Genomic DNA, 24,407 nt, shown 5'->3' on the forward strand with positions numbered 1-24,407 from the left:
TCAGTTCAAAAATAGAGTTTTTAGTAAGAAATGCATAGTACGTATATTCTGTGTACAGGCCAAAATAATTAATTATAAATAATATATATACCTTTTCTGGTACTATTTCCTTATAATTTCCAGAATGAATGTGGTAGGAAAAATATGGTTACAATTCTTTGCAGCTTTTCTCATTTCGAAGTAGTCTTTTCCCCACCTCTTCCTTATGGGTTACATTCTTACATTGTCTGACAGGACGTGGCTGAAATTATCTTGGATAAGCTCCAGAACCTAGGCTTAGATATTCCCAGTTCCACCTTTGCCTTCTTGGAATTACCCTGGGTGCTGACTCCCCAGGTAAGGCACCCTTAGGTTTGGTGTCAGCTAAATATAGCTGCTTGAAGAGCTCTGGCCAGAAAAACTGCCTAATCACCTCTCTGAATTGTGGGAAATATTTGAGTGTTTGTTTCATAGTTCCAGATAACAGATAATGGAAAGAACAAGTTTCTGTACTCTTCTGTACATTTATTTATTTACTTATTTATTTATTTTGCTGTGGCATACTTCATTTTGCAATGACTGAGACCCAAGAGGTTCCAGAGAAGAACTGTTTTTAATTTCTGCTTTACTTTCAAAACATCTTTTCATATTGAGTCACTTCTATCCTTTACCACTTTATTTTAAATTATGTAGAAAAAAATCTGAAAGCTGCTAAAGTCCCAATTATGTCATATTTTCAGAGACAATTCACAGTGCTTATCTAATAAAAAACCAAAAACAACATGAAAACAAAAAAGCAATCACAATGCTGTCCTTTTGGTCCCATAAGAGCTCTATTTGGAGACAATACTGTTTAGGATGATGATCCCCAAATTCCTTTGAGTACATATGCCAGTAGCAAAATATTTTTGAGCCCAGATTATCAGCATATGTACATTTAATTATTTAAAAATAACACACATGTATTATATTACTAATCTGTTACATACATTTAACATAACAGAAATCAATAATAGACAAGCTAAAAGTGGAACAAATAACGTTCTTAAATGTCTTCCTAATTATATATTATGTCTTCCTAATTATTTGCTCCACCAGGAGCAAATAAATGTCAGCTGTCATTTTCTCATCGTTCATTCTTCCTTGTATCTTTAATCCATAGTTTCCCTTTTAAGCCATTAATCTACCTTGTGAAGGTGCATTTAGTAAAATCTAGAAAATACAATCTATAAATCCTCATCACCAGGTACTTTTTAGAAAATGTTGAAAATGAAAAAAAAATAGCAGAGGATAAAAAAATGTCAATGTCAGCCCTCCTTATTGTGGAATCCTTAGGGATTTCCTCAGAATACCTCCTGTAATACTCCTTAACATATAGCTCTAATGAGAGTTTCCATGTCATCTCTCATATTAAATATAAGTAAAACATATTGTTTCTGATCGTTTTAGTTTTTACTTTTTATTTTTTTTTCTCTCTCTTCTTTTGTTTATTGAGACAGGGTCTTGCTATGTAGCTCAGGTTGGCCTTGTACTCATAGCGATCCTCCTGATTCAGCCTCCTGAGTGCTGGGATTGTAGGCATATGCCACCATGCCCAGATGTTTTAGTTTTAGAAGTATAAATAAATGAGCTTCTCTTTTCTGTTCCTGACCTAATGTATTATTTTATACATTCCCTGGGTATAGGCATATAGTCCACATTGTAAATAGCTTATCTAGAGAATAGCACAGTGTACTTAAATTCATAGAGATGGGAAACAGAATGAATGGTGTGTGCCAGGAGCTGGAAAGAGAGGAATGAGGAATGATTCTTTGATGGGTACAGAGTTTCAGGATGGGAAGATGAACCAAGTTCTACAGGTGGATGATGGTGATGTTGTACAACAACATGCATGTACTTAATGCCATAGAATTGTCCATTTTAAAATGTCTAAGATGGTAATAAAAAGAAATATTAATTTCCATTTGCACTTAGCACTCCTAAAGTCTGAGCAGCATGAGGACTCTGAGAACTCTCAGAAGTGTTTTAGAACCCTAGAGGCAGCAAGAAAGGGGTAAGCAGCTGACCAGACAATCTATTACTTTTGTGGAGAAGGCCTAGCTGAAGCTTGGATACGTGTGAACTAGGGCTATCCCATAAGTCTTCTTCAACACAGACAGAATCCTTTGATGTTAAAAGGCCCAAGAACTCCAGAACAACTAGGAGCCCTATTATTATGTGGTCTACATGTTTGTTATAATCTTCACTGAAGCCCCAGTACAGCAGCTGTTCCATTTCCGTATCTCCTGATACAATGAAGGACAAATTTATAGAGAAAGTCATTTCATGAAAGTTGGAGGTTTAACCTTAAGTTTCACTCACTGTGGTCCTAAATAAATGCAACTTTACCCTGTGCCTAAGTTTCAAAGCCACATAGATTTTGGGAGGTTTTTAAACCTAAGAGCTCAAAATCTAACTTCAAATGCAATACATCAAAGATCCCTTGACAGTGAAATTAAATTATCAAACAGAATATCAAGAAGAAGGATAGGTCCGGGTATTTAGCTCAGTGGTTCCGCCACCTGTCTCGCAAGTGCAAGGTCCAGAGTTTGATTCCTGGTACCAAAAAAAAAAAAGGACAGGGAGTGGGGAAAATAAACAAAAGGCAGATGTGGGCATTTTAAGTTCAGTACCACTACAGACAAATATTGGCAGCAAAATGGGAGAGTCAGAAATGAAATAGTTTCAGGATGGCTAAGGATGAGGAAAAGAGCCTTACAAAAGTAGCAGAAGAAAGAAACTACTACTTATTGGGTTTAGTGTTTTCTAGACACTGTATCCAACATTGTTTATACATTGGTCGACTTGATTCTTCAAACAATCCTGTGAGGGATTTAAAATACAGATGACACTGTCAGCAATGTTAGGTACCTTTATCCAACTCCTCTGTTGAGTTACACTGGTGCTGAGGAATAGAAAGAGGCAAGAGAGTTAGATTATATGTAGACTTGGCCTCAGTACTCCAAGGACAAGACTGGGTCAAGGGAGAGAAAATCTAGACACAGTGTAAAAGAACAGCACCCCTACCCACTTGTTTTGTGGGAATGGGAGCTGGTAGGAGGAGTTTCTGGCCGCTGGTGGTGCTTGTGGCAGCCATCTGTCTGTCAGTGACCCATGCTCTGCTTCCTAGAGAGAGGCAGATACAGCAGCATATGCAGAGCTCTTGTGGGGGTGTTTCTCTAGCACACTTCCAAGATTTCTGCGAAAAGCTAAAAGGCTGTTGGCTTGAACAAATGCGTTAATTGGGCTTGTAGTACCTTTAAACAAATAATATAATGATGAATTTTTAGTCATCTCTCTTTTAGACCCAGACACGACAGTTCTGAGCATCTCCTTTCTCTGGGTAATGTTTAAACAAATATTTTTCTTCACATAGTCAACCCCAAAGGACAGCCCTTATTATTAGTATATGAAGGAAGATTCCAATGCTATTTCTGTTGAAGGCATACAATAATAATCCATAAATCTTAAAGTTAATACTTTGGTGAGAGTTTTCTAACAAAATCTTTTTTTCCCCAGTATTCTGATATCACAACTAAAAGATCATCCCCAGAAAAGGTCAAGATTTTGTCATGAAATTTCCTGAGTGAGGTTCTGTTATTTTTCTAAAAAATGTAAGAATATCTCCTGGATAGCATGGACAGGTCCTCAGGAGGCCTAAGGAGAGATTTCCCAATGAAAGGAGACATGTGGCCATTTTTTTCTGTTCCTCTGTTGAAGCTGTCTCACCTGAATCTTCCAGGGACTGTCATTCTGTAGAGAAGAGACTGGGTCTTAACTACAAAAGAGCCATCTTCTACAAGAGTGCCTAAGATAAAGCCTGGAGTAAAGAAACACCTAAAACCATGTGTTATAGATTGGATCCAAAGCTTAGGTAAAGTATATAGATCATTTAAAAATAATCATTCTACAGTCACAGGTAGGAGGACCTTTTCAGATTTAAAATAGTTAAAATTCTCCATAATGAGTTATAGATAGAGAGAGATATTATTTGAACTGGCATCTCTCCCCCAGGTGCCAGGCTAATGACTTCATCATTTTCTTTTCAGGAAATTTCTCATATAAAGACAGTCTGTATTTACAGAGAGATCCACTTACATTGCTTATCACCACCTTCCTGAGGTACTATAATATAATAATTCTGATAATATTTTCCTTGCCTTGTCATCTAACCACATCAGCTTCATAATACCTCATACTTGCCATCAACTGTGCGTTTTAACAGAATGGGGGTGGGGGTCCAAAGAGATACAGAATATACATATGCTGGAAAATAAAAAGAATGAAACAGAAGAAGAGGGGAAAATCCTAATTGCAATTAAAATGCAATAGTTCTTCACTGCATGTCCCAATGCTAGTTAATACAGACATTTCCAATAACTTTAATCTTTAAGTAATGATTGCTGAAAAAAGAATCAAGTTTGCGTTTCTTAAAAGACAAGAGGGTAGAAAATAACTTGTCATATCTGGCTGGTTTGGAAATATAAAATCCAATTCTGAAGAAGTAGAGATAAGAAAACTGCAGTGGAAGTGCCATCAGCTTAGCAAACACTAAATAATGAACAATGCAGAGACTGTCCAGCATGATAAAATACTCTATTAGACGGACTGTTTTTAAATGACTGATAATTGTGGCACATCCACAGTGAAAGGTTATTGAATTTTTATCTGTACAAGAAGCTTTTGACAGACTTGCTAAAAAGTCACCTACAAATAGTACCTTCTTTAGATGAATTTGACCAAAGGGGTTTTCCAGTATGTAACATCTTTCTGACATTTACAGGATTTTTGCTTCCTTGAAGAATCAGATCATATATTCTTGGTTTTTATAAAGATACTTAGATATTTCATCAGTCTTAGAGGAAAAGTCCCCATTCTTTTCATAAAAGTTGGATTAAGTTGTTAGTTAAGCACCCAGTCAAATCCACCCAGGATTCAATGAACAGAGTGCAAAGATGTTAGTACACAGAATTAACTGCTAATTAGTCCTTAGAGACCTATACCTGATGTATATCTGTTCCTCATATAAAAAGGAAGGTCTTTTATATTTTTATTGTATAATTTATAAAATTTAATATAATTACAGTATTTGATTTAATATAATGAAATAAAAGAGTTTTTCCCTGAATACATGATCATCAAAGTTGCTTTCAGAATAGATCCTTTAAGGGCAGGGGATACAACTATAATGCTTCAGGTTCTTAAAAGTAGGTGAAACAATGTCAATCTCCCCATTCTTCCCTTTAGTTTACTCAAGGCCATTCATGCCAGAGACACAGCATGGGATTCATCTTAGTGTTGGAATTTTGAGAGACACCCAAAGAGAGCCACATTTCTTTCTGTAAGGAAACCCAGGCACACTGATTTGGTGTTCTGAAGTACCCTGTAAAAAGTGACTCCAGTGTGTTGTTTTTCCACACCCTGAGAACAGTCAGATTTAGTATAGATTTTGTCACTGACTCAGTTTGACCTTGGGCAAATGGCCAAACTTCTGTTTCATGATCTTGCTTTGTAAAACAGAGAAATTAAAGGCTGGCCTGTCAACTATAGCTTGAGGCAGGGATAGGTAATAAAAAATTAATGATTACAAAGGTCCTTGAAAGTATGAAATGTAATCTAACTGTGGAGTACCATTACTATCATGATACCTTTTGGGACTGTTACATGCACACACATTCGCACATATGCCCCTTGGCAACACTATCCTGGGGTTGGCAGTCTGGAAAAAGTCTTTATGCTCTATTGATGAGTAAGTAAGCTATCTGAAAAAGCACCTCCAGTTGATATTTAGAATGATTTTCTAAAATGCCACCAAATGATAGAAATTTCTTAGCCAGTTCTTCTCTCTTTCTGGGTTTTCTCTCAGGGTTCATCTTTCCTCACTCATTGCATTCTGTGACATATCTAAACCCAGTTTCAAGGATGAAGAAATTAAAACACATACTCTTTTTCTAGTGAGGAGTTCATTAAATCACAATTTCACATTGGTCCAGGGCTTATCTACAGCTTTAAAGCATCTAACGATTAAGATAAGAGCTGAGATTTAATGGTACAATCAGCACCTTTAGGTACAATCTTTCACTATTTCTCATTATAAAAAGCCTTTCGGCAGTCAAATCAGTCTCCTTAGATCTCTTGTTCCAGATATACTGCCACAGAAGCCATTCTTCAGTACTATGCCCGGTGTCAGCTAAGGCCTGGGCAAGTCTGCATTTTCACATCTTCTTAGTCTGGCTCTACAATTTTGACATTCCATTTTAGAGCCTTCTTTTGCTTTCCAGCTTCTCCTGCCTCTTCTTTTTCCCAGAGATTTTCATTTTATTTATTCTTCTTGTTTCTATTTCATAGTTTTGTTTGCAGATACAAGCATTCAGCTGTAAGCTCTCAGCCACCACACTTAAGTATCAACGATATTATCATATTTTAATAAAATATTTCCCTTAGGGATACAAATGCTGGCACTTGCAAAGAAAGAGCCACATAATTCTTTTTTTAATTAATTTATTTATTTTGGTACCGGGGGTCGAACTCGGGTCCTTGCGCTTGCATAGTAGGCAGCGAAACCACTGAGCTAAATCCCTGGCCCAGCCACATAATTCTTTATGGGGAGAAACTTGGTGCTCCATAATTACACTGGACCACCAGCAACAACCTTCTATAGCATCACAACTGATAATAACCTCCTTGCAGAGTGGGAACAGATACTGCTTCCTAATTAGGACAGGGAACTCTACAGATGAGCAGCTAATTGTCAGAAGGGAACTGGTTTTGGATCTGGCACATTTTTCAATAATAGCTTAGCCTTCTTTTCATAGTTCTGAAGAACAGAAAGGTACCCTGACTTCTCAGATGGCTATTTGTGGGCTTGTGAATGTAGATCTACTCTTAGACACATTTGGGAACTGGTGGAGTGAGAATCATGCTTTACTAGAAATGATCCAGGAGTACAGATGTTCAGTTTTAAAAGTCATCAAATATGAGATAAAAGAGAAGTCAAGAGGAGTAGGAGAAAGGTAAAGACCCAGTCCAAAGAATGATAAGATTCAGGGCAGGAATAAGAGAGTGATAAGATTCACACAGGAAGCTCAGGAATCTACTATTGAGTACTCTCTGTGTGTCAGACACTGCTAAAAACTCCAAGTTCATTATCTCATTTAATAGTTACAGAAACCAAATAAGTAGGCATCATTATTTCAGATTAATAGGTGAGGGAAATCTATTTAGCTCAAAAGGACTAAATAACTTCCCCATAGTGATATAATAATTTGCTTGAATTGTCCTCAAATATATCTTACTTCAAAGTTAAGTGTATGTGATATGCCTTAGACCAAATAAAAAGAATGGAAAAGATTCTATGAATTAAAAGAAGAGCACAGATATGTGAAGAAAGGCAAAAGCAGCCATATTGGGTGCCCAATGAGAAGAAAAGGAAAACAGTAAATAGGAATGTTTAAAAGAGGTATCCCTTGTGCACCAGCATTTAAAGTGTGGTCACAGCATAGGAACCTAGGAAATCCACTGAGATCAGCCCCCAAACTGGATGATAATCGACAATCATCCTGTATTGTACTTTAATGTGGAACAGGAGATGGAGGGGTTCAGGTGATATTCCTTATTAAACATAAGAAAAAGCAGCTTCTCCATTCCTAGTAACAACATGGGATTCAGAAGAGTCTTAAATGATCAGGTGAACACCTGAACAGAGCAGCTTCCACACAATTCTCTCTTCACTGTCATAAATTTCAATGCATTTATAAATATCAACAGAGTACAGTATAATTAAGACTGAAAATGAACAAAACTGAATCATCATAAAATTACCACTTGGTGTTTTTGTTCCTACAAAACATGATTCGTTGTGAAACTGAAATTGAGTATAACATGGAAATATATTTGGACATTATTTTAATAAGACAGATAGACTCACATAGAAGTATAAGTAGTATCAATTAGATGAAACCAAAACATATTCAGAGTTGGACAGTGGGTGGGAAACTCAAATACTAAAGGCAATTTAATTTCTTTAATAAACAATGTGGTCTTGAAATTAATCAAAAAATTTGGAAAGCAGCATCAAAAAAAGAATGATAGGAATAGGATGAAAATAGTATCAATAAAAGAAAAACGATAGCAAGAGAACCACAGCATAAGAGACAACTTAAGAAAACGACAGCTCCTAAAAAAAAAAAAAAAAAAAAAAGATTAGAAAGCCTAACCACAGAAACTAAACATGTAGAGATGTAGAGATGGGCTAAGCAATATTAAGAAGGAGCTGTCTGATAATAGTCTACAAATATTTGAAACTTGTAAATATTGAAGCAGGAGACAAATTACCTAATACACAGGGAGTTCTAATTCAAAAGAATCAGATGAAATTATGACAAGGAAAACTCTGGATTAATGGTTTGAAAAAGGAAAACTGAAACAGGACAGTTTCCTGTGAGACATTGATTAGGGAAATTTATTCTCATTTGTGCCAAGGTGGAAAACAGCTGGGAAATTTGCACTTTATTTTTAATTCACCATCAAAGCACAAGGAGTCTAACATAGTGAGCTCTAGCATGAACAAATTCAAATTACATCTTTACAAAATGTTATGTCATAGTAGGCAAAGTATATACACATCCTGATATGTGACACAACCATGCACTTGGGAGATGGGGTGGACAAATGATCTTTATTTGCAATGATACATTTGACCAATAAACACATCCATAATCATTCCATAGGTTTGAAAGTTATAGATTTTTGTGTTGAGAAACATGTATTCCTTATGCCCTTTCTAGCTTGAAAAGAGTAAAAGGAATTTTTACAGTCAGATTTGGGTGATAGTTGGGCTAACAAAAATTTGCTAAGCAGAAGTGGTTTATTGTGCTAACTCTGGCATAGAAACAAAGTACAGTATATCTGTGCCTGGTGTTTTTGTTCACAAAATTAAAAATCATGTAAATGATCTGAGAAAAAATCTGAGAATAGAAGAACCAGCAAATAAATTCAAAACATTTTCCAAATATAAAGAGCTACAGAAACTGAACAAATTGTGGTTTTTTTTTTTTTTTTTTTGGTACTGGGGATCGAACTTGGATCCTTGCGCTTGCGCAGCAGGAGGCAAGACCACTGAGCTAAATCCTCGGCCCTGAACAAATTGTTAAAGGCTCTAAAATTAGCAGTTCTTAACTTTGGCTGGAGAGATAATAGAAATCATAGATGATTCTAATATGAGCCAGAGTTGAGAACCACTCCTTTAGAATTCTGGTTTTCAGTCAGGATATTGCCCTATGGCAATTAGATCAAAATCTCTAGGAATAGGGCTCAGCTCCCCAGCTGATTATAACTGATACACAGCCCAATTTGGGAAATGTTACTCTAAAAGGATATATCCAAGAAAGCAAGTTTCACTGGCAAAAACACTGTACATTAAAATGTAATAAAAATTATTTTAAAATAAGACTTTTTAGTGAAGAAATCTCAACATGGTTTTGTTTGAAAATAATATGGTTGTTTCTATGTATTAAGGGTTGAATATACACATGAGAACTAAGAAGCAGCTGCAGGTTCTAACATAGTGGCTCAAAAGGAAAACCAGCTCCTCCTACCTAAACCGCTTTAGACACATAAGATTGTAATTTATATCAATTACATAACTGTTTAAGGTAGATAATCATTTTGGTAGGTATTCACTTGTCCAATTATTGAGTTTACCATAGATACATTCACTATATTAAAGCATACCAATTTGTGATGAGAAAGTGGAGAATTGATTTAGAATTCAGAAGGAACTATCTACAAAGGTTTATATGAATTGGAGGCACGAAAATCATTCTCAGAATATCATCAGTGATAAGTTACATGGATAACATAGATCAGTGATGGTGAACCTTTTAGAGCTTTCAATGATAAACAGCTGGCTGCAGCACTGGTACTACATGTTTGCACCACTGAATAGAACCTTGATGTGATCAGAATGCACTCTACCTTTCCAAAATCCAAAATCCAGAAGCCAGTCTACTGATGAAAAGACATCAGACAAACTCACATGAAGGACATTTTACAAATACCCAACCAGCAGCATTCCTCTAAACTGTGAAGGTCAAAAACAAGAAAAGCCAGGAAACTGTCAGTCTAGATGAGAGTAGGAGACAAAATAACTAAATGTATTGTCATATCCTGGAAGGGCTACTAGGGCAGAAAAAGGATATTAGGTAACAACTAGAAAATTTAAACAAAACTAGGGACTTCAGTTAATGGAAATGTTTATCACTTTGGTTCATTACTTGTGACAAATATAATACAGTCATGTCAGATGTTATTAAAGGAGAAAACTGGGTGTCAACTATTATCACTGCAACTTTATTCTAAAACTAAGACTTTTGAAATCAATTTTTATTTTTAAAAGGTCCAATCCTAGGACCATAATGGACATATTAACCTTTTTCTGTAAATTAAGGTTATGGTATTAGAAATGCTTTGCTTCAAAAAAAAAGTAAAATAAATTCTAATCCTGGAGATTATAATTATTATTCATTTATTTATTTTTATTTTTTTATTTTTTTTGTACCACAGATCGAACTCGGGTCCTTGCATTTGCGCACCAGGCGGCGAAACCACTGAGCTAAATCTCCGGCCCTGGAACAAATTTTTAGGTGAATCTGGCTGTGTCATGGAGGTGGGGCCTTGAGGCTTGTTGGGTCCTTCACCTCTTTGGCTCTGGCACTCTTCCTTTACTCTGCTTTCCTGTTGCGATGAACTAAGCAGCTTTAGTCTGTCATGCCCTTCTGCCATGTCCTTCAACAGTGCTGTCTCACCTTGGGAGCCAGCCAATCATAGATTGAAACCATGAGCTAAATTAAGCCTTTCCTCCTTAAAGTTGTGGGTATTGTGTACTGTGTTTCAGTGATGTTAAGGCTGACTAACACAGTCTCCCTGAGAAAGCAAGGAATATAGGCAAACAAGCCCATGAGCTTCCTTCCAGTTCTATATAGTCTACTTTTAAAAGCAATACCTCCTTACTACAGAGCCTAGAAGTAAAAACCATTTATTTACCGCCAATCGATTTTTGACAAAGGTGCTAGGAAACACACACTGGAGAAAGGACTGTCTTTTCAATTAATGGTGCTGGGAAAATTGGATGGACACATGCAAAAGAAAGAAACTAGACTCTAGTGTCTCACCAGTTATAAAAATCAACTCTCAATGGATTAAAGACTTAAATGTAAAAACCCTAAATGATGCTGCTGCTACAAGAAACCATAGAGGAAATGCTTCAAGATATTAAAATTGGCAAGGTTTTTTTTTTTACAAGATCCAAAAGCACAGAAAAACAAAACAAAAAATAGACAAATGGGTTTATAGTAAACTAATACCTTCTTTACAGCAGAACAATCAACAGAGTGATACAACAACCTACAAATGGAAGAAAATATTTGTAAACCACACATCTGACAAGGGGTTAATATACAGAATATATAAGGAACTCCCAAAACTCCACAGGAATGAAACAAATAACCCAATTAAAAATTGGCAATAGATCTAAATAGATATTTCTTGAAATAATGTATACAAATGGTCAATAGGTATAAAAAATGCTCAATATCACTAATCATCAGAGAGATGGAAATTAAAACCATGATGAAATACTGTTGCACCTCAGTAAGAATGGCTTTTATCACAAAACACAAGGCAGCAACTTCTGATGAGGAGATGGAAAAGGGAACCTTTGCAAACTACTAATGCAAATTAATATAGCCACTATGGAAAATACTATAGTATGGGAGATCCTCAAAAAATTAAACTACCATATGATCCAACAATTCCACTCTGGGGTATATATTCAAAGGAAATGAAATCAGAAGATTGAAAAGACAACTGAATTCCCATGTTCAATGCAGTACTATTCCCAACAGCCAAGAAATGGGCAAAAAACCAAGGTCTCCATCAACTGATGAGTGGATAAAGAAAATGTGGTACATATATATAATGGAATACTATTTAGCCATAAAAATGAAATCCTGAAAAATGAAAAATGAAATTTCCAAGAGCATAGATAGAGTTAGAGATCATTATGCTGAGTGAAATATGTCAGGCACAGAAAGGTAAATACCACATGATCTCACTCATATGTGAAATATAAAAAGATGGATCTCATAAAAGTTAAGAGCATAGCGTGTGACCGATGTGGTGGTTACTAGAGGCTGGGGAGAATATGAGTGTTGAGAGAGATGGGGTACCAAGTTACAGTTAGATGGGAGAAAAGTTCTGGTGTGCTATGGCATAGCAGGATAACTACAGATAATGTTAACAATACCGTATCTTTCAAACAGCTAGAAGGAAGGATTTTGAATGCTTTCACGTTAAAGAAATGATAAATGTTTGGGGAGATAGATAGGTGGTAAATAACAAATGCATGTATCAAAACATCACATTATCCCTTAACTATGTATAATTGTTTTTAAGTATTAGGTAAAATAAATTTAATAAATAAATAATATAGCCTTAAAACAAAAGAATAAAAAAGTCACTCATATAAAAATTGGAATATAATCTAAGGATTTTTATGTAGGTCACATTTTAATCTGGGAATTTTCTTAATCATAACAATATCAGTCTTTAGGATTCCTACAAACAGCAAATATTACAAAAAGCAGATATTGTTTTATGCCTTTACTGGAAGATTGAAATTGTGATCAGTGGTGGAAAATATGTATAAACCTAAGTTATGAATACTCAGTGCTAAATGTGACCATACTCAACTTGCACTGAAAGATTTGCTGTTAAAACAGATCCTGAACATAAAGGTATTCTAGAGGAGGGAGTGGCAGATAGACTTAGTTCGGGTTGGAGAGAATGACAGAATCAGAAAACAATACACATACTGACAAAAGAGAACCAGAGAGACCACCAGAGAAGGTCAAGCCTGGTCAATCCAAGTCCTCCCTGGGACAGTTTCTGGAGCATTTGGCAACAACATTCTTTTTCTCTGGAATCAAATCATCCTGGGACAAAAGGCGGTCAAAAATATCATAGGGAAAGTGCTTATCTGAGATTAAAAGCAATAGAGAAAGCGCCAAGAGATAAAGAAAGGGAGAGAGACAGGTGAGTAAGCAGGCCTGTGACCTGATGGTATCTTCTAAATATCTGGATTCAGCCACACCTGAAGGCCTTTCATTTATCAGCTTCATGAGTCAATGCAGTCATTTCATTTTGGTTAGTCTGTAGCTTTCAACTGAAAGAAGCCTATGGGGGACAAGTGCAGCAGAGGTTGAGGGAGAAAATACCCAAAGGACATGGAACAGGAATGAAGGACTGCAGTAGCACAAAAATGAGAGAAATGTCTTGTGTAGTTAGCATCTAGAAGAAGTGGGAAGGCCCCTTTACATGTAAAGAAGATGGAGTGACATTTAGGTAAACCCTAAAAGATATCTTAAAATTACCTTTGAACGTATCATCACTTCTCATTCTCTGACAATGTATGACCAACCATTCTCTTTTTCAACTGGCAGAGAATTCTGCTCTGTACTCTTTGAAGGAAGATTCTACTATGAAAATAACTTTCTGCAAATGTTCTCTAGTCCATTACAGTATAGCTTCTTTAGTTTAATAAAGGATGGCATTTACAATACCAATTAGCAAACAGGACATGCAACAAGAAATAAACCTGAGGGGCCGGGGATTTAGCTCAGTGGTTTCGCCGCCTGCTGCACAAGCGCAAGGACCCAAGTTCGATCCCCGGTACCAAAAAAAGAGAAATAAACCTGAAATCTTCTTGTCTTTCCTCCCATCCTATGTGTCCATGAGTGCTGAACAAAAAGCCGCTATTTTTTTCATAATAACTAGGATCCAGACTTAGCAATGCTTTAGCTGTAGTAATTATTTGGTTTGCTTTTCAAAAGAATACTAAAGAGCTGTCCCTTCTCCCTTTGTAGAGTCACACTGACGTGGAACAATCAAAGTAACTCATAATCAGAGGATCCCCTATTTTGTTCAAATTGTAAATATCAATGGGCATCTGTCCTCGGGGTTCACAGAGTAGGCAAGTGTGGTTGAACCAGGCTGGCTGTTGCAGGATTAGCCAGGGTCCCTCAATGTTCTGTTTTAGCAAAACTCCAGAAATTGTGATTATAGTTCACTTGGGTTTTGTACTGATCATCAAAATGCTGACAGTCACTTAAATCACTCACTGGGTGGAATAATCACCCTGAAGAAACTGAGAGGGTGCAACATATGATAAAATGGAGCTAAGCACATAAGACAGAGTGTTAACAGGCATGATAGAAGAGATCTGTGTCAGAATAACAGAAATGATTAAAGACGTGAATTAGACATCCTCTCTACTGGATATTCTTAATGACATGAACACAATAGCTAAATGTCCAGTTGCAAAGTTAAGCATAACTTAGGGAGCATCTTCTGTTGATGCCAAGTTAGCCTGTCTGAGTCACTCAATGGCTTGCTATAGAGGCTATGAACCATCTCACCTTGTAGAGCCCTTTGTGAAAGGACAAGAGCAGAAATCTGGAATGCTGTGCCATTTGAAATAAGAGACTGTGTTATTAAATATGAAATATTTCTGGCCCACAACACGAGAGGACCCATTCTAAAAATCACTGAGAAACTGGCCCAAACACTAGCAGGAGACAAAGAAAACCAGGAATCTGGTCTCTTTTCAGAGTCATTCATTTTGTAATTAACAAAGAGAAAATTAGCTTGTTCTGACTTTTTTTGGGGGGTGTGGATTAGGTTTAAGAGACAAAATGGGTACTTTCAATTACTGTTTGCGATAGAATTGCACGCTATTATGGGATTATAAAAGTTGGAGGGGTCTTTCCAGGATACTTCTGAATGCAGTTTGCTCAAATATAATACTATGACCAAACTACCCTTACTAAGTACATACATTTCCTACTCTTACAGATTTCTGAGAATACATGTGAATAATTTTATCATCAGATAAACATATTTTAAGTCAAATGTATAAAAATAAAAGCACAGCCAGGTAGGACGGTGCACACTTGTAATCCCAGTTACTTGGTAAACTGAGGCAGAAGGATGGCATGCTCAAGGTTGGCCTAGATCATTTAGCAAGATCCTGCCTCAAAATAAAAAAAATAAAAAGTATCAGAGATATAGCTCAGTGGTATAACACTCTTAGGTTCTGTCCCCAGAAATACAAAATAAAATGAAAATTAAAAAATAAAATATAAGTGAAAAGTATTTTATGAAGATTTATAAAGCAGATTATCTTCCCATTTTTTCAGTCCCTTCTTCCCACGACACGCTGGTCTTCCAGATGGGGATACAATCAGACTGAGATTGTATATGTAGTAAGCATTCAAGGGATGTGTTGAATCTGGGTATGGGGCCTATATTTCACAAAATAATTTACACCTGTGAATTTTAGTCACTCTTCCTTCTCTAGGCTGGAATCATTGTTAATCAAATAATAACAACTTCTCAAAGAACAGTGGTAATAAATAACTCATTCTGAAGTTCAAATAGCATAAGCATTTTCTTTCTTGTAATCATCTGACAATTAATCCTAATAGGAAATTCAGCGCTGATTTTGCTGTTTTCTTCTTCCTGCTGATGATCTGCTTTTTACTATCCTGTTTCCATCTCTCTATTCATGTATCTAAATCAGACTTTTCTTTTATTCCTTCTTCATGTCAGTTTTTCTTAGCTTTTGTTTTAACAATATCATAAATATTCCCAAAGTAATGCTTTCAAAAAAGTTATTTATCTTATAGTCATTAAAGCTTACATGCATTAGTTTTAAAATTATTTTTGAGTCATTGGTCCTTTATAGAAAAAGAAGTTTCCCACTCTTGTTTCATAACCTACTCCTTAATATCCTTGAAATCTTTGTTACCTCTCAGCAATCTCTTTTCCAGAATAATTGTTGTCCTCATTACCTTCATTTTCTAGCACCTTAATCACTTCTATTATTCTCTTTTTAGACACTTTTTATTAGCTCTGTATCAAGTTAAAATGAGAACATAGCTGTTCACTCAGCCCTGAGCTGAAACACTGCTGCCCTTCAGAAGTTCTCGTGCCTTCTGCTCTTGAGGCAAAGTGGTTTGATCTGACGCAATTTTATGTTGCTAAGATTTAGCATCAAGCTATGTTAACATGAGCTTTCCTGGCTCCCCACACACCACACAGGGGAAACAGATTAGTCCCTTCCCCAGAACCTGAAGTAGGAGATAAGCAACAGGAACCTTCTGACAACCTGGGACATGCGCACATATGGTGACAGGTGCATGCACACACATTTCAAATGAAGGCACTCAGACAAGTTCCTCAATCATCTCTATAATTGGTGTTTTACTAGAAACTTACTCTGAGATGTAGAAAGATTAGAGAAAGCTGACTTCGTTCGGCCTGCCAACCATTCTAAGCTTTCATGCATGTTAGCCAAGGCTTTGAGGTCACTGACGTCACGGAGGATGTCTTGTGGAGGGATTAATTTATCACCCAGGTTCCCAATTAGAACTTCAGATTCCTTGCCAAAGGCTGCCCTGAAAAAAAATCAGATACATACTTCACTTACAGCATGACAAAGGGAGGGCAACACTTTTTAGGGCGTGCCTAACACAATGATGACTATAATCACTATTTCATTGCACACTCTTTACCCTAGGTTTAACTTTACTAGAAAACTGTTACATGCCTGCTTAAAACTGTTCTGGTAGGGGAAAGAGTTTTTTTGAAAGAAGAAAGAACTGACCCCAATGGTGTACCATCAGCAGGAATCAGTATGGGCTTGAATGATACAGTGACAGTCCCCAGGGTTGGCTTCTATGCTGCTTTCTTTTCTGGTTTCTTCTCCAGCTATGGAAACTGATGAAGGTAGGGTGGCAAATATGTACATTGTTTGCAGGTTATTGTAATAAAATGAAACAACCAAGTTAATCTGGTGGCTAGAAAATATTGTAAAATAGTCAAAAACAGAGAGTACCCTGCCTTTTTAAGAGATCATCTTATAGCTGAGATAGATGAAAAGTTTCATTCATTTACTTTTTTTAGAAAAGATCGGAGACATACTACAAGCCTTAAGGTATTCATCATTTGGAAAAAGAAAGCAATAAAAATCAATGCTAAGATTCTTTTGCTAACTGGAAAAATATAATCAGGTGGGTTTCACAGAGTCTAGTGTCTTCCAAATGTTTTTAGGGGTTGAAAAGTCAAGTCACATGGAGTTATAAAGGACAAAGTTGGAAGGGACTCTGGAGAACACATGGCACAGCTACTGTGGAGATGAAGGAATAGAGGCTGGGAAGTGAAATGCTTCTGTCCACACTACACAAGTGGGAGGGCTGGGGCTCATGTTGCCCAGTTTCATCAGGTCTCTTTCAAAAAGAGATAGGGCTCAAATGAGAACTGGTAACTGAGGATGGCAGATAGAAAGATCATGTCTTTTCAGGAAAGTTACACATGGTAGGCAGCAGATGCTGGAGGAAGATACAATAGGCACCTGGAGTTTTCGCGGGGTTTTTAAATCTCAAAACACCTTAAGTGAAAAGATAGACAAAGGCTTTAAGTAGAACAGCTCAAATTGAGTTTCAAGCAAGCAGTGACTATTAACAGGTGAAATATAGTCAGAAAGATGCTTAATTGACAGACTGGCACTCAATACCCACGACTACAGCAGATGCTCAGTGTCGAGAAAAATTACTGCTATGAATTAAATGCTTATTAAAAGTATTTCTGTCATCAAGTAGTAACTCATGATTAACCTTATTTCAAGAGTTACCTTTTTATTTTTTAAATATTGTTTTTAAATGTTTATTTTTATTACTACATGTCTGCAGTATGTAATGACTGCATTCACTGTGAGGAGTTGGCACATGTACATAACACATCTTCATTCCTTCTTCACCCTCCCCCCTCCTTTGCAGGGCACTATTATGGAGGCAATCAAGTGTAGCAGACTGCACACATGAAACTGGTGCCAACAGATCTCATCTATGCTCTTGCACAAGATCTTGGAGGACCCAATGCTGCATTTGTAACTAATTTCCAGATGAGATAATGCTATTTTCTTTGACTAGCAAGGGTCAGAGCACAGGTTTCAAAGTGAGGAAAATCTGGGTTTGAATCCTGAATCTGTCATTTACTGTGGGATGCTTTTTAACATGTGGGATGTCTGGGGGTTAGTACTGATGAAATAATGCAAGGATCAGATGATTAAAAAAATTTTTTATTGGGGGCCAGGGATTTAGCTCTGTGGCACCATGCCTGCCTTGCAAGCACAAGGTCCTGAGTTTGATCCCTGGTACCAGAAAAAAAAAAAAAACCTTTTCATGGGAAAACTTCAATAATAATAAAAATGGTTAAGAGTATAACAAATCTCTATGTATCTACTGCCCAGTTTAGCTATCAGCAACTCTTAGTAAATCCTGTTTCCTCTGCCCTTACCACTACCCTCATCAGTGTATTTTGAAGCAAATCATTCAGGTGATGCTCTTAAGTGTGTAACAGTGCTTGGAACTAGTCAAAGCAAGTAAGTTATAAGCTGATATTTTTTGGGATCTGTTAAGACGACTAGTTACTTAGCATCAAGTCAAGGCATGTGATGATGAATAAATTTCAATAGGTAAGAATAAGAAGCAGGAAATAAGTTAGATCCCAAACTAGTTTTTTAAACTCAACCATGTAACACCATCATATACATCACCATCTCACAGAATCTTCAAGAGATGAATTACTGCGACAGAAATAACTAGCTGCCAATCCAGTACTTATTATCCTATGCCTTCCTCACAAAAGGACCCTAATATTGCTGGAGTCAACAATGGTTCCAACTTAAAAAATAATGAAACACAACAAAATATCCTGCTAAATTTCCCTGCCTCTCTTGCAGATGTGGTGGTCAATGACATGTAAACTGAAATCATGAGCTTCTAGCCCACTTTTGGCTTTGCCCTTTGTAGAATGCAGCCATAGGAACTGAGCTGCAGCAGCTCTTCTTAAACATCAGGTGACCTTGAGCATTGAAGTCAGTGCTGAAAATAATAGAGCCAAAAGATAAGAGAACATACTGAGGACATCATGGAGCTGTGATGCAGTCCCAGACAATGTGCTTCTGGGCTTCATGTCATAGAAGAGAAAATGAAACTGTCTTTATTTAAGCCACTGTTATTTCAAGTTTCTGTTACTAGCTACTAAACGTAATTTCTAACTGGCACAATCATCTAATTAGCATAAGTTATGTCATCCTTAGAAAACTTTCTCTGAATTTAGTTATCTCTAAAATCCAGTTACTGGGAAAAGCAGAACTGTGTCTCCCTCATAACTTGAGTCCAGAAGACATTTATAATATCTTCCCCTGGGCTGTCACTCAGTCAAGTTGTAAATATTTAGTTTTCTTAATCTGCCCTTCTGTATCAACTCTTTCTGTCCCTTAATCATCTTTGATAGATATAACACAAAAAAATGCCTCTGAGCTTGGTGGTTAAAAGCAATAGGGGAGGCAAACAGCTTTGAAAGCCAGGCTTGAAGCCATTTTTATGCATGTAGGTGTAACCCCGGGTGCAATGTGACAATCAAGACAAATGTTATTATGTAGAAGTCTAATCCGTGGTGTGGAGATGTGTGGGCCCCAGGCTTGTCTGTGGTATGCTTCCAGCGCTAGATGCAGATCCCATTTCCCTTTGGCTCACTGAGATTTGCTTAACCTCCTCAGACAGGAGAACAATAGACTGAGAAAAATACAAACTCAAATTCAACTCATGTTGAATACATAGTAGACATCTCATTTGAAAGGAATTCATAATCACCCCCTAACAACCTGGAAAAAGCACAGAAACCGTGACATGGAGGATAACTGATTGACAGCTATAACCATTTCACACAGAAAACCATTCCTTCGAGGATTTGTATGTGTGAAAGCTTGGTGGAAGGTTTTTATGTGTTACAATAACCTTAGAGTAGTGGCTTGAGCTTCTTGAGTATAGATTTTTTTCCTAAACCTTCTGATTTATTAAATTATAGCACAATATGCTATGAAAAACTATGAGGTTATTAGAAATTATATAGCAGAGAATACTTATAGAAAAAAATTTGATATAGCTTATTTTTAGTCATTGACATGCAGTTGAATCAAACAACTATTAAACTATGTACTATGTCATGCCTATCATTACCATAATAAGAAAATAGCTGTATATATATGAACTGAATAAAGATTGGATCTCATTGTACCAAAAATGTGAACTGTGTGACTAGATCATGCTTTATGTTTTCTGTACTTTTCAAATTTTCTTTAAAAAAATGTTTACTTTTAAATAAAAAAGATACTTAAAATCCAACCAAACATAAGAAAACATTCAAACATGGGTACTTTTAAAAATTTCAGCATGAACAGCAGGCAGGACAGGTACTAGAGCTGAACTGGGAGCCGACAGGCAGCAGGCCTAAACTTGTGGCTCCAGGATTGCTAAAAACATAGTCACTGTCCCCTGTAAAGTACCTCACTGGCAGAATGACTACATTGCAACTGGTATTATTAGAATTATTTCCACCTTTTAGATCTGAATTTTACATAGTCTTCATCTTCTGCTTATTACAAAAATTTAGTGAAGACATCATGTATTTTTGAGTGTCACAGACAATAGAATAATCACTGTGTTGAGAGGATGAAGAGAAACTCAGGGACTCAGGTCACTGCACTGAGATAATCTGACGTGGCCAAGAACAGAAAGAAGAACTAAAAACTTGCATGTGTTAAGTACCGAATCTCATATATACAGCCCCTTCATAACTAGCTGGCCAATAAGCTCACACAAAAGCCTACAAAACTGAATTAGACTGTTAAACCTGTTAAGCTTAATTTTTACCATACAATTTTTTTAATTTTTAAAGAGCTTGATCTGATGAGAATTTGAGAATTTTGCCAAGAGTGTTAAAGCCATTTAACTTAATTTTACCATACAATTATAATCTTTAAAGAGGTCTAGCTGACAAGAATTCATTTAAGAGAATTTGCCAGATATGCATAAAATTGTTTTTTTAAATAGTTTTGTTATCCACAAAAAGGAAGGCAAAAAAATCTGCATTTTCAGCAGACTAAATGAAATTATGAAAGAAACATCATAAATGGTTTCAAAGTGATTGATTTGCAGATCAGGGCCTTATCTGATCATATGACAAATACATTCAGACCTATTTCCCTCTCTCCCTGCCCCCATCCCCAAATCTACCACTGCTTCCTGTTGCTGAGCCAAAATCTGAGGTCAGTGCTCCAGGAGTTCAGGACACACTGCCTGAAGGGTGAGTTACCCTATGATCAGAACAGATTTGGGAGCCCTGAGGATTGGTTCTAATGACCAAGCAGGTGGACAGACTACTCCCCTTGTGGAGGGGGCAGTGTTGTGCTTACTCCTACCTGTAACAGACACTCTGGGTATGGAACTGCCTTCCTTGCCTGAAACATTTCTGTCACCACTGTCAGTAGATCCACTCAAGGTCTTAGTCACAATCATGGCATCCCATTCAACAATGTTTCTGACCAAGAAATTTATTTTACAGCAAAATGAGGTAAGGCTCAAAGTCCTAGAATTCCCCTCTCTTGCTGTATATCCAACTGTCCAGATGGAGCTGTATTGACAGGGGTGGAATGGCCTATGCAGAATTTAGCTATGACACAAGTTAGGAAACTATTTACAAAGCTGGAGTACTGAAATACTTTGACCCAGAGATCAATATATAGGGCTCCTACCCACGAAATAACAAACGTGGAAATGTGAATTTGGGAACACAGGATTAAAACTAGAAAAGGCCCCTCCTCTCATTAGTAATATTACCCATGGAAGTTTTGATCTTTCCATGCAACTTTGGGCTGAACTGGCCTAGTGTTATCCAGGAAGGAATATTTTCACTATAAATTATAACAATGATTGCATTTAATTGGAAGGAGAGGTCGTCATCAGACTATTTGGGGCTTTTCACACTATTCAACCAACAGGCAGAGAAAGGGATTATGCGAACATCTGGAATGCATGACCTGAGTTTCCAAGGAAAAGTAAGTTGCTTCTGTGCAGGGAAAGGAGGACTATGTTGGATTCACTGGGACCCCTCTTAGTACCATACTTCCATGTGCATAGCAAAAGCCACAGAAAAACCATGGCAACCCAATGAAGGCAGAACCACAAAGATACAGGTCCTTAAGAAACAAAGGATAGGTTCAAAACAAACGGGTAAAACACTCTTGAGTACTGGAGGTGTTGGCAAAGGGCAAGGGCATCGTGATGAGTGGCTGAAGTAAGTGGTAAATAGTACCCACTGTCTTGTGACCAGTTACAGAGAAGAGGTCTGCAACAGCCTTGCACTTTAATGCACATATCAATCAATGCTTTCTTCTTTTGTTCTTTTGCTTCATCTATTTTTTATTATATTAAAATATACATAGGTGCATACATTGTATATGTATATATCATCAATAAATTTAAATATACAATTCAACGACACTAAATACATTTACAATGTTGTGCAAAGATCCATTTCCAGAACTTTTTCATCATCCCAAACAGAAACTTTGTGCCCATTAAACAGTAACTTTCCATTTCTCCTTTTTCCAGCCTCTGGTAACTAGTATTCTACTTTGTATCTACTGAATATTCCTAGATATTTCATATAAGTGGAATAAGGCAATATATGTTCTTTTGTATCTGCCTTGTTTCACTAAGTATAATGTTTTTAAAGCTCATTTTGCTATAGATCAGAATTTCATTCTTTTTTTCCATTGTATGTACAGATCACATTTTGTTTATTTGAATCTGTTAATGGATAATTGTTGTTTCTATATTTTGGCTTGTATGAAGAATGTTGCTATGAGCACTGGTGTATGTTAATCTATTACAGTGCCTGCTTTAACATTTTCGTATGTATGTCTAGAAGTGTAATTACTACATCATAGGGCACTGCTTAACTTTTTGAGGAATAGCAAAATTGTTTTCTACATTTTAAATTCTACAAGGATTCCAATTTTTCATCTTTATCAATATTTGCTATTTTTTGTTTTTAAATAATAGCCATCCTAAAGGGTATGAAGCAATATTTCCCATACTTTATATGAGCAGTGTTAGTAGTAGTTAACATTTTACCAGACATGAAGAATCACATCTCACCTAAAATGGAAGACTGTGGAGGCCCTAGGCGTGAAATAAATACACTAACTGATGAAACTTTGAGTCTCCTTTGTTGGGGAAAGGGGAAATGCTTTTATATAATCAATGGTTACCTTATACTAAGCAGAAGCATGAACTTCTAAGATACTGGTACAGAGTAGGAATGGGTGCAGAATAAAAGGGGTAGACCCTGAAACTCCTATGCTGCTTTACTTTTAGATCCATCAATCCACTCTTCCCCCTTCTCTGATCTGCACTCGGGAGAGGAGCCTCACCATGTGGCTGTTTCCTAGGCTCCCAGTGAGGTCCTGACAATGGGAGACCCTGGCAGGTAAATGAAGGGCAAAGAAAAAGGAGAACGTCAGGGCTTTTATCCCCCTTCCTCTCCTTACTAGAGGAAGTCTCTAGCAAATCCGAGATGTCTCATGCATTTCCTGCCTGGCTCTAGTTCCCATCATGTCCCAGATTCCTTTGGGTGCATGTGTGTGCTACTAACATGTCTCCCCTTGATATTTTAGCTAAGAGGTGTGGTGGTGGTGGTGCTGGTGGTAATGGCTTCATGTTGCTGCTGAGCTGTGAATATTCTGTTTGATTCTCAAATCCTTATTAGTCTGTGTAACTAATTCTCAGCATTAAATTCCCTCCCAGGTAAATACTTAAAAGTGGTTTTTATTTTCCATGATAGACCTTGATTTATATGTACAAGACCTCATAATGATATTTGACTATTTAATGGAATTGGGAACTGATTAAAGTCTTTAGCAAGTAGATTAGCTAGATCTGTTTTCTAAGTAGAGAAACAGAGACATGTTAAGGTGACCTTTTAAAAATCACTTAGGCACTATCTAGCAGAATTTAAAAAATAAAGGCTACGTCATCTACCTAAATTCCTAATAATACTGACTGGTTCTTATGAGATGTGACAATGACACTTCTATTTAGCTTTTCTGCTTTCTACAACTGTTCAATCTTCAGCCTTTTCAAAATCTATTTTTTCAGTGTCAAAAGTAATGATGTAGTGCAATTCTGATGTGTTCTTTAAGCAGGCTTTAAAAAACTTTTTCCAGAATGATCTTAACTAACCCTTCATATATAAAAAGTAATAAAATTGTTCAGTTATCTTGATAACAATATATGTTTTCCTCCTAGAAACTGCTAAAACTCATCGCTAAGTCTTTCCTGCAAGGGTTTTCATGCATGTACATTTCACGACATACTATCATGTGAGCTACTTTTCCTCTTTAAAAATAAGCAATTGTTTGTCTT

General features: G+C 36.7%; 1 protein-coding gene across 8 annotated transcripts in view; it reads right to left on the minus strand.

Annotated features, from left to right (window-relative positions):
- The window catches only part of Exoc4 (exocyst complex component 4), an 816,538-nt gene that overhangs the window by 114,638 nt on the left and 677,493 nt on the right, over positions 1-24,407 (minus strand). For all 8 annotated transcript variants that reach the window (XM_021237603.2, XM_004856313.4, XM_087204413.1 and 5 more), the window contains one exon: positions 16,354-16,532. In XM_021237603.2, the coding sequence (XP_021093262.2) occupies positions 16,354-16,532 (179 nt within the window). The remainder of the gene's footprint in view (positions 1-16,353; positions 16,533-24,407) is intronic.

The sequence above is a fragment of the Heterocephalus glaber genome, unplaced genomic scaffold (assembly GCF_053883595.1).
Source record: "Heterocephalus glaber isolate CG9 unplaced genomic scaffold, H.glaber_assembly_v1.0 deba00000546, whole genome shotgun sequence".
Classification (NCBI taxonomy): domain Eukaryota; kingdom Metazoa; phylum Chordata; class Mammalia; order Rodentia; family Bathyergidae; genus Heterocephalus; species Heterocephalus glaber.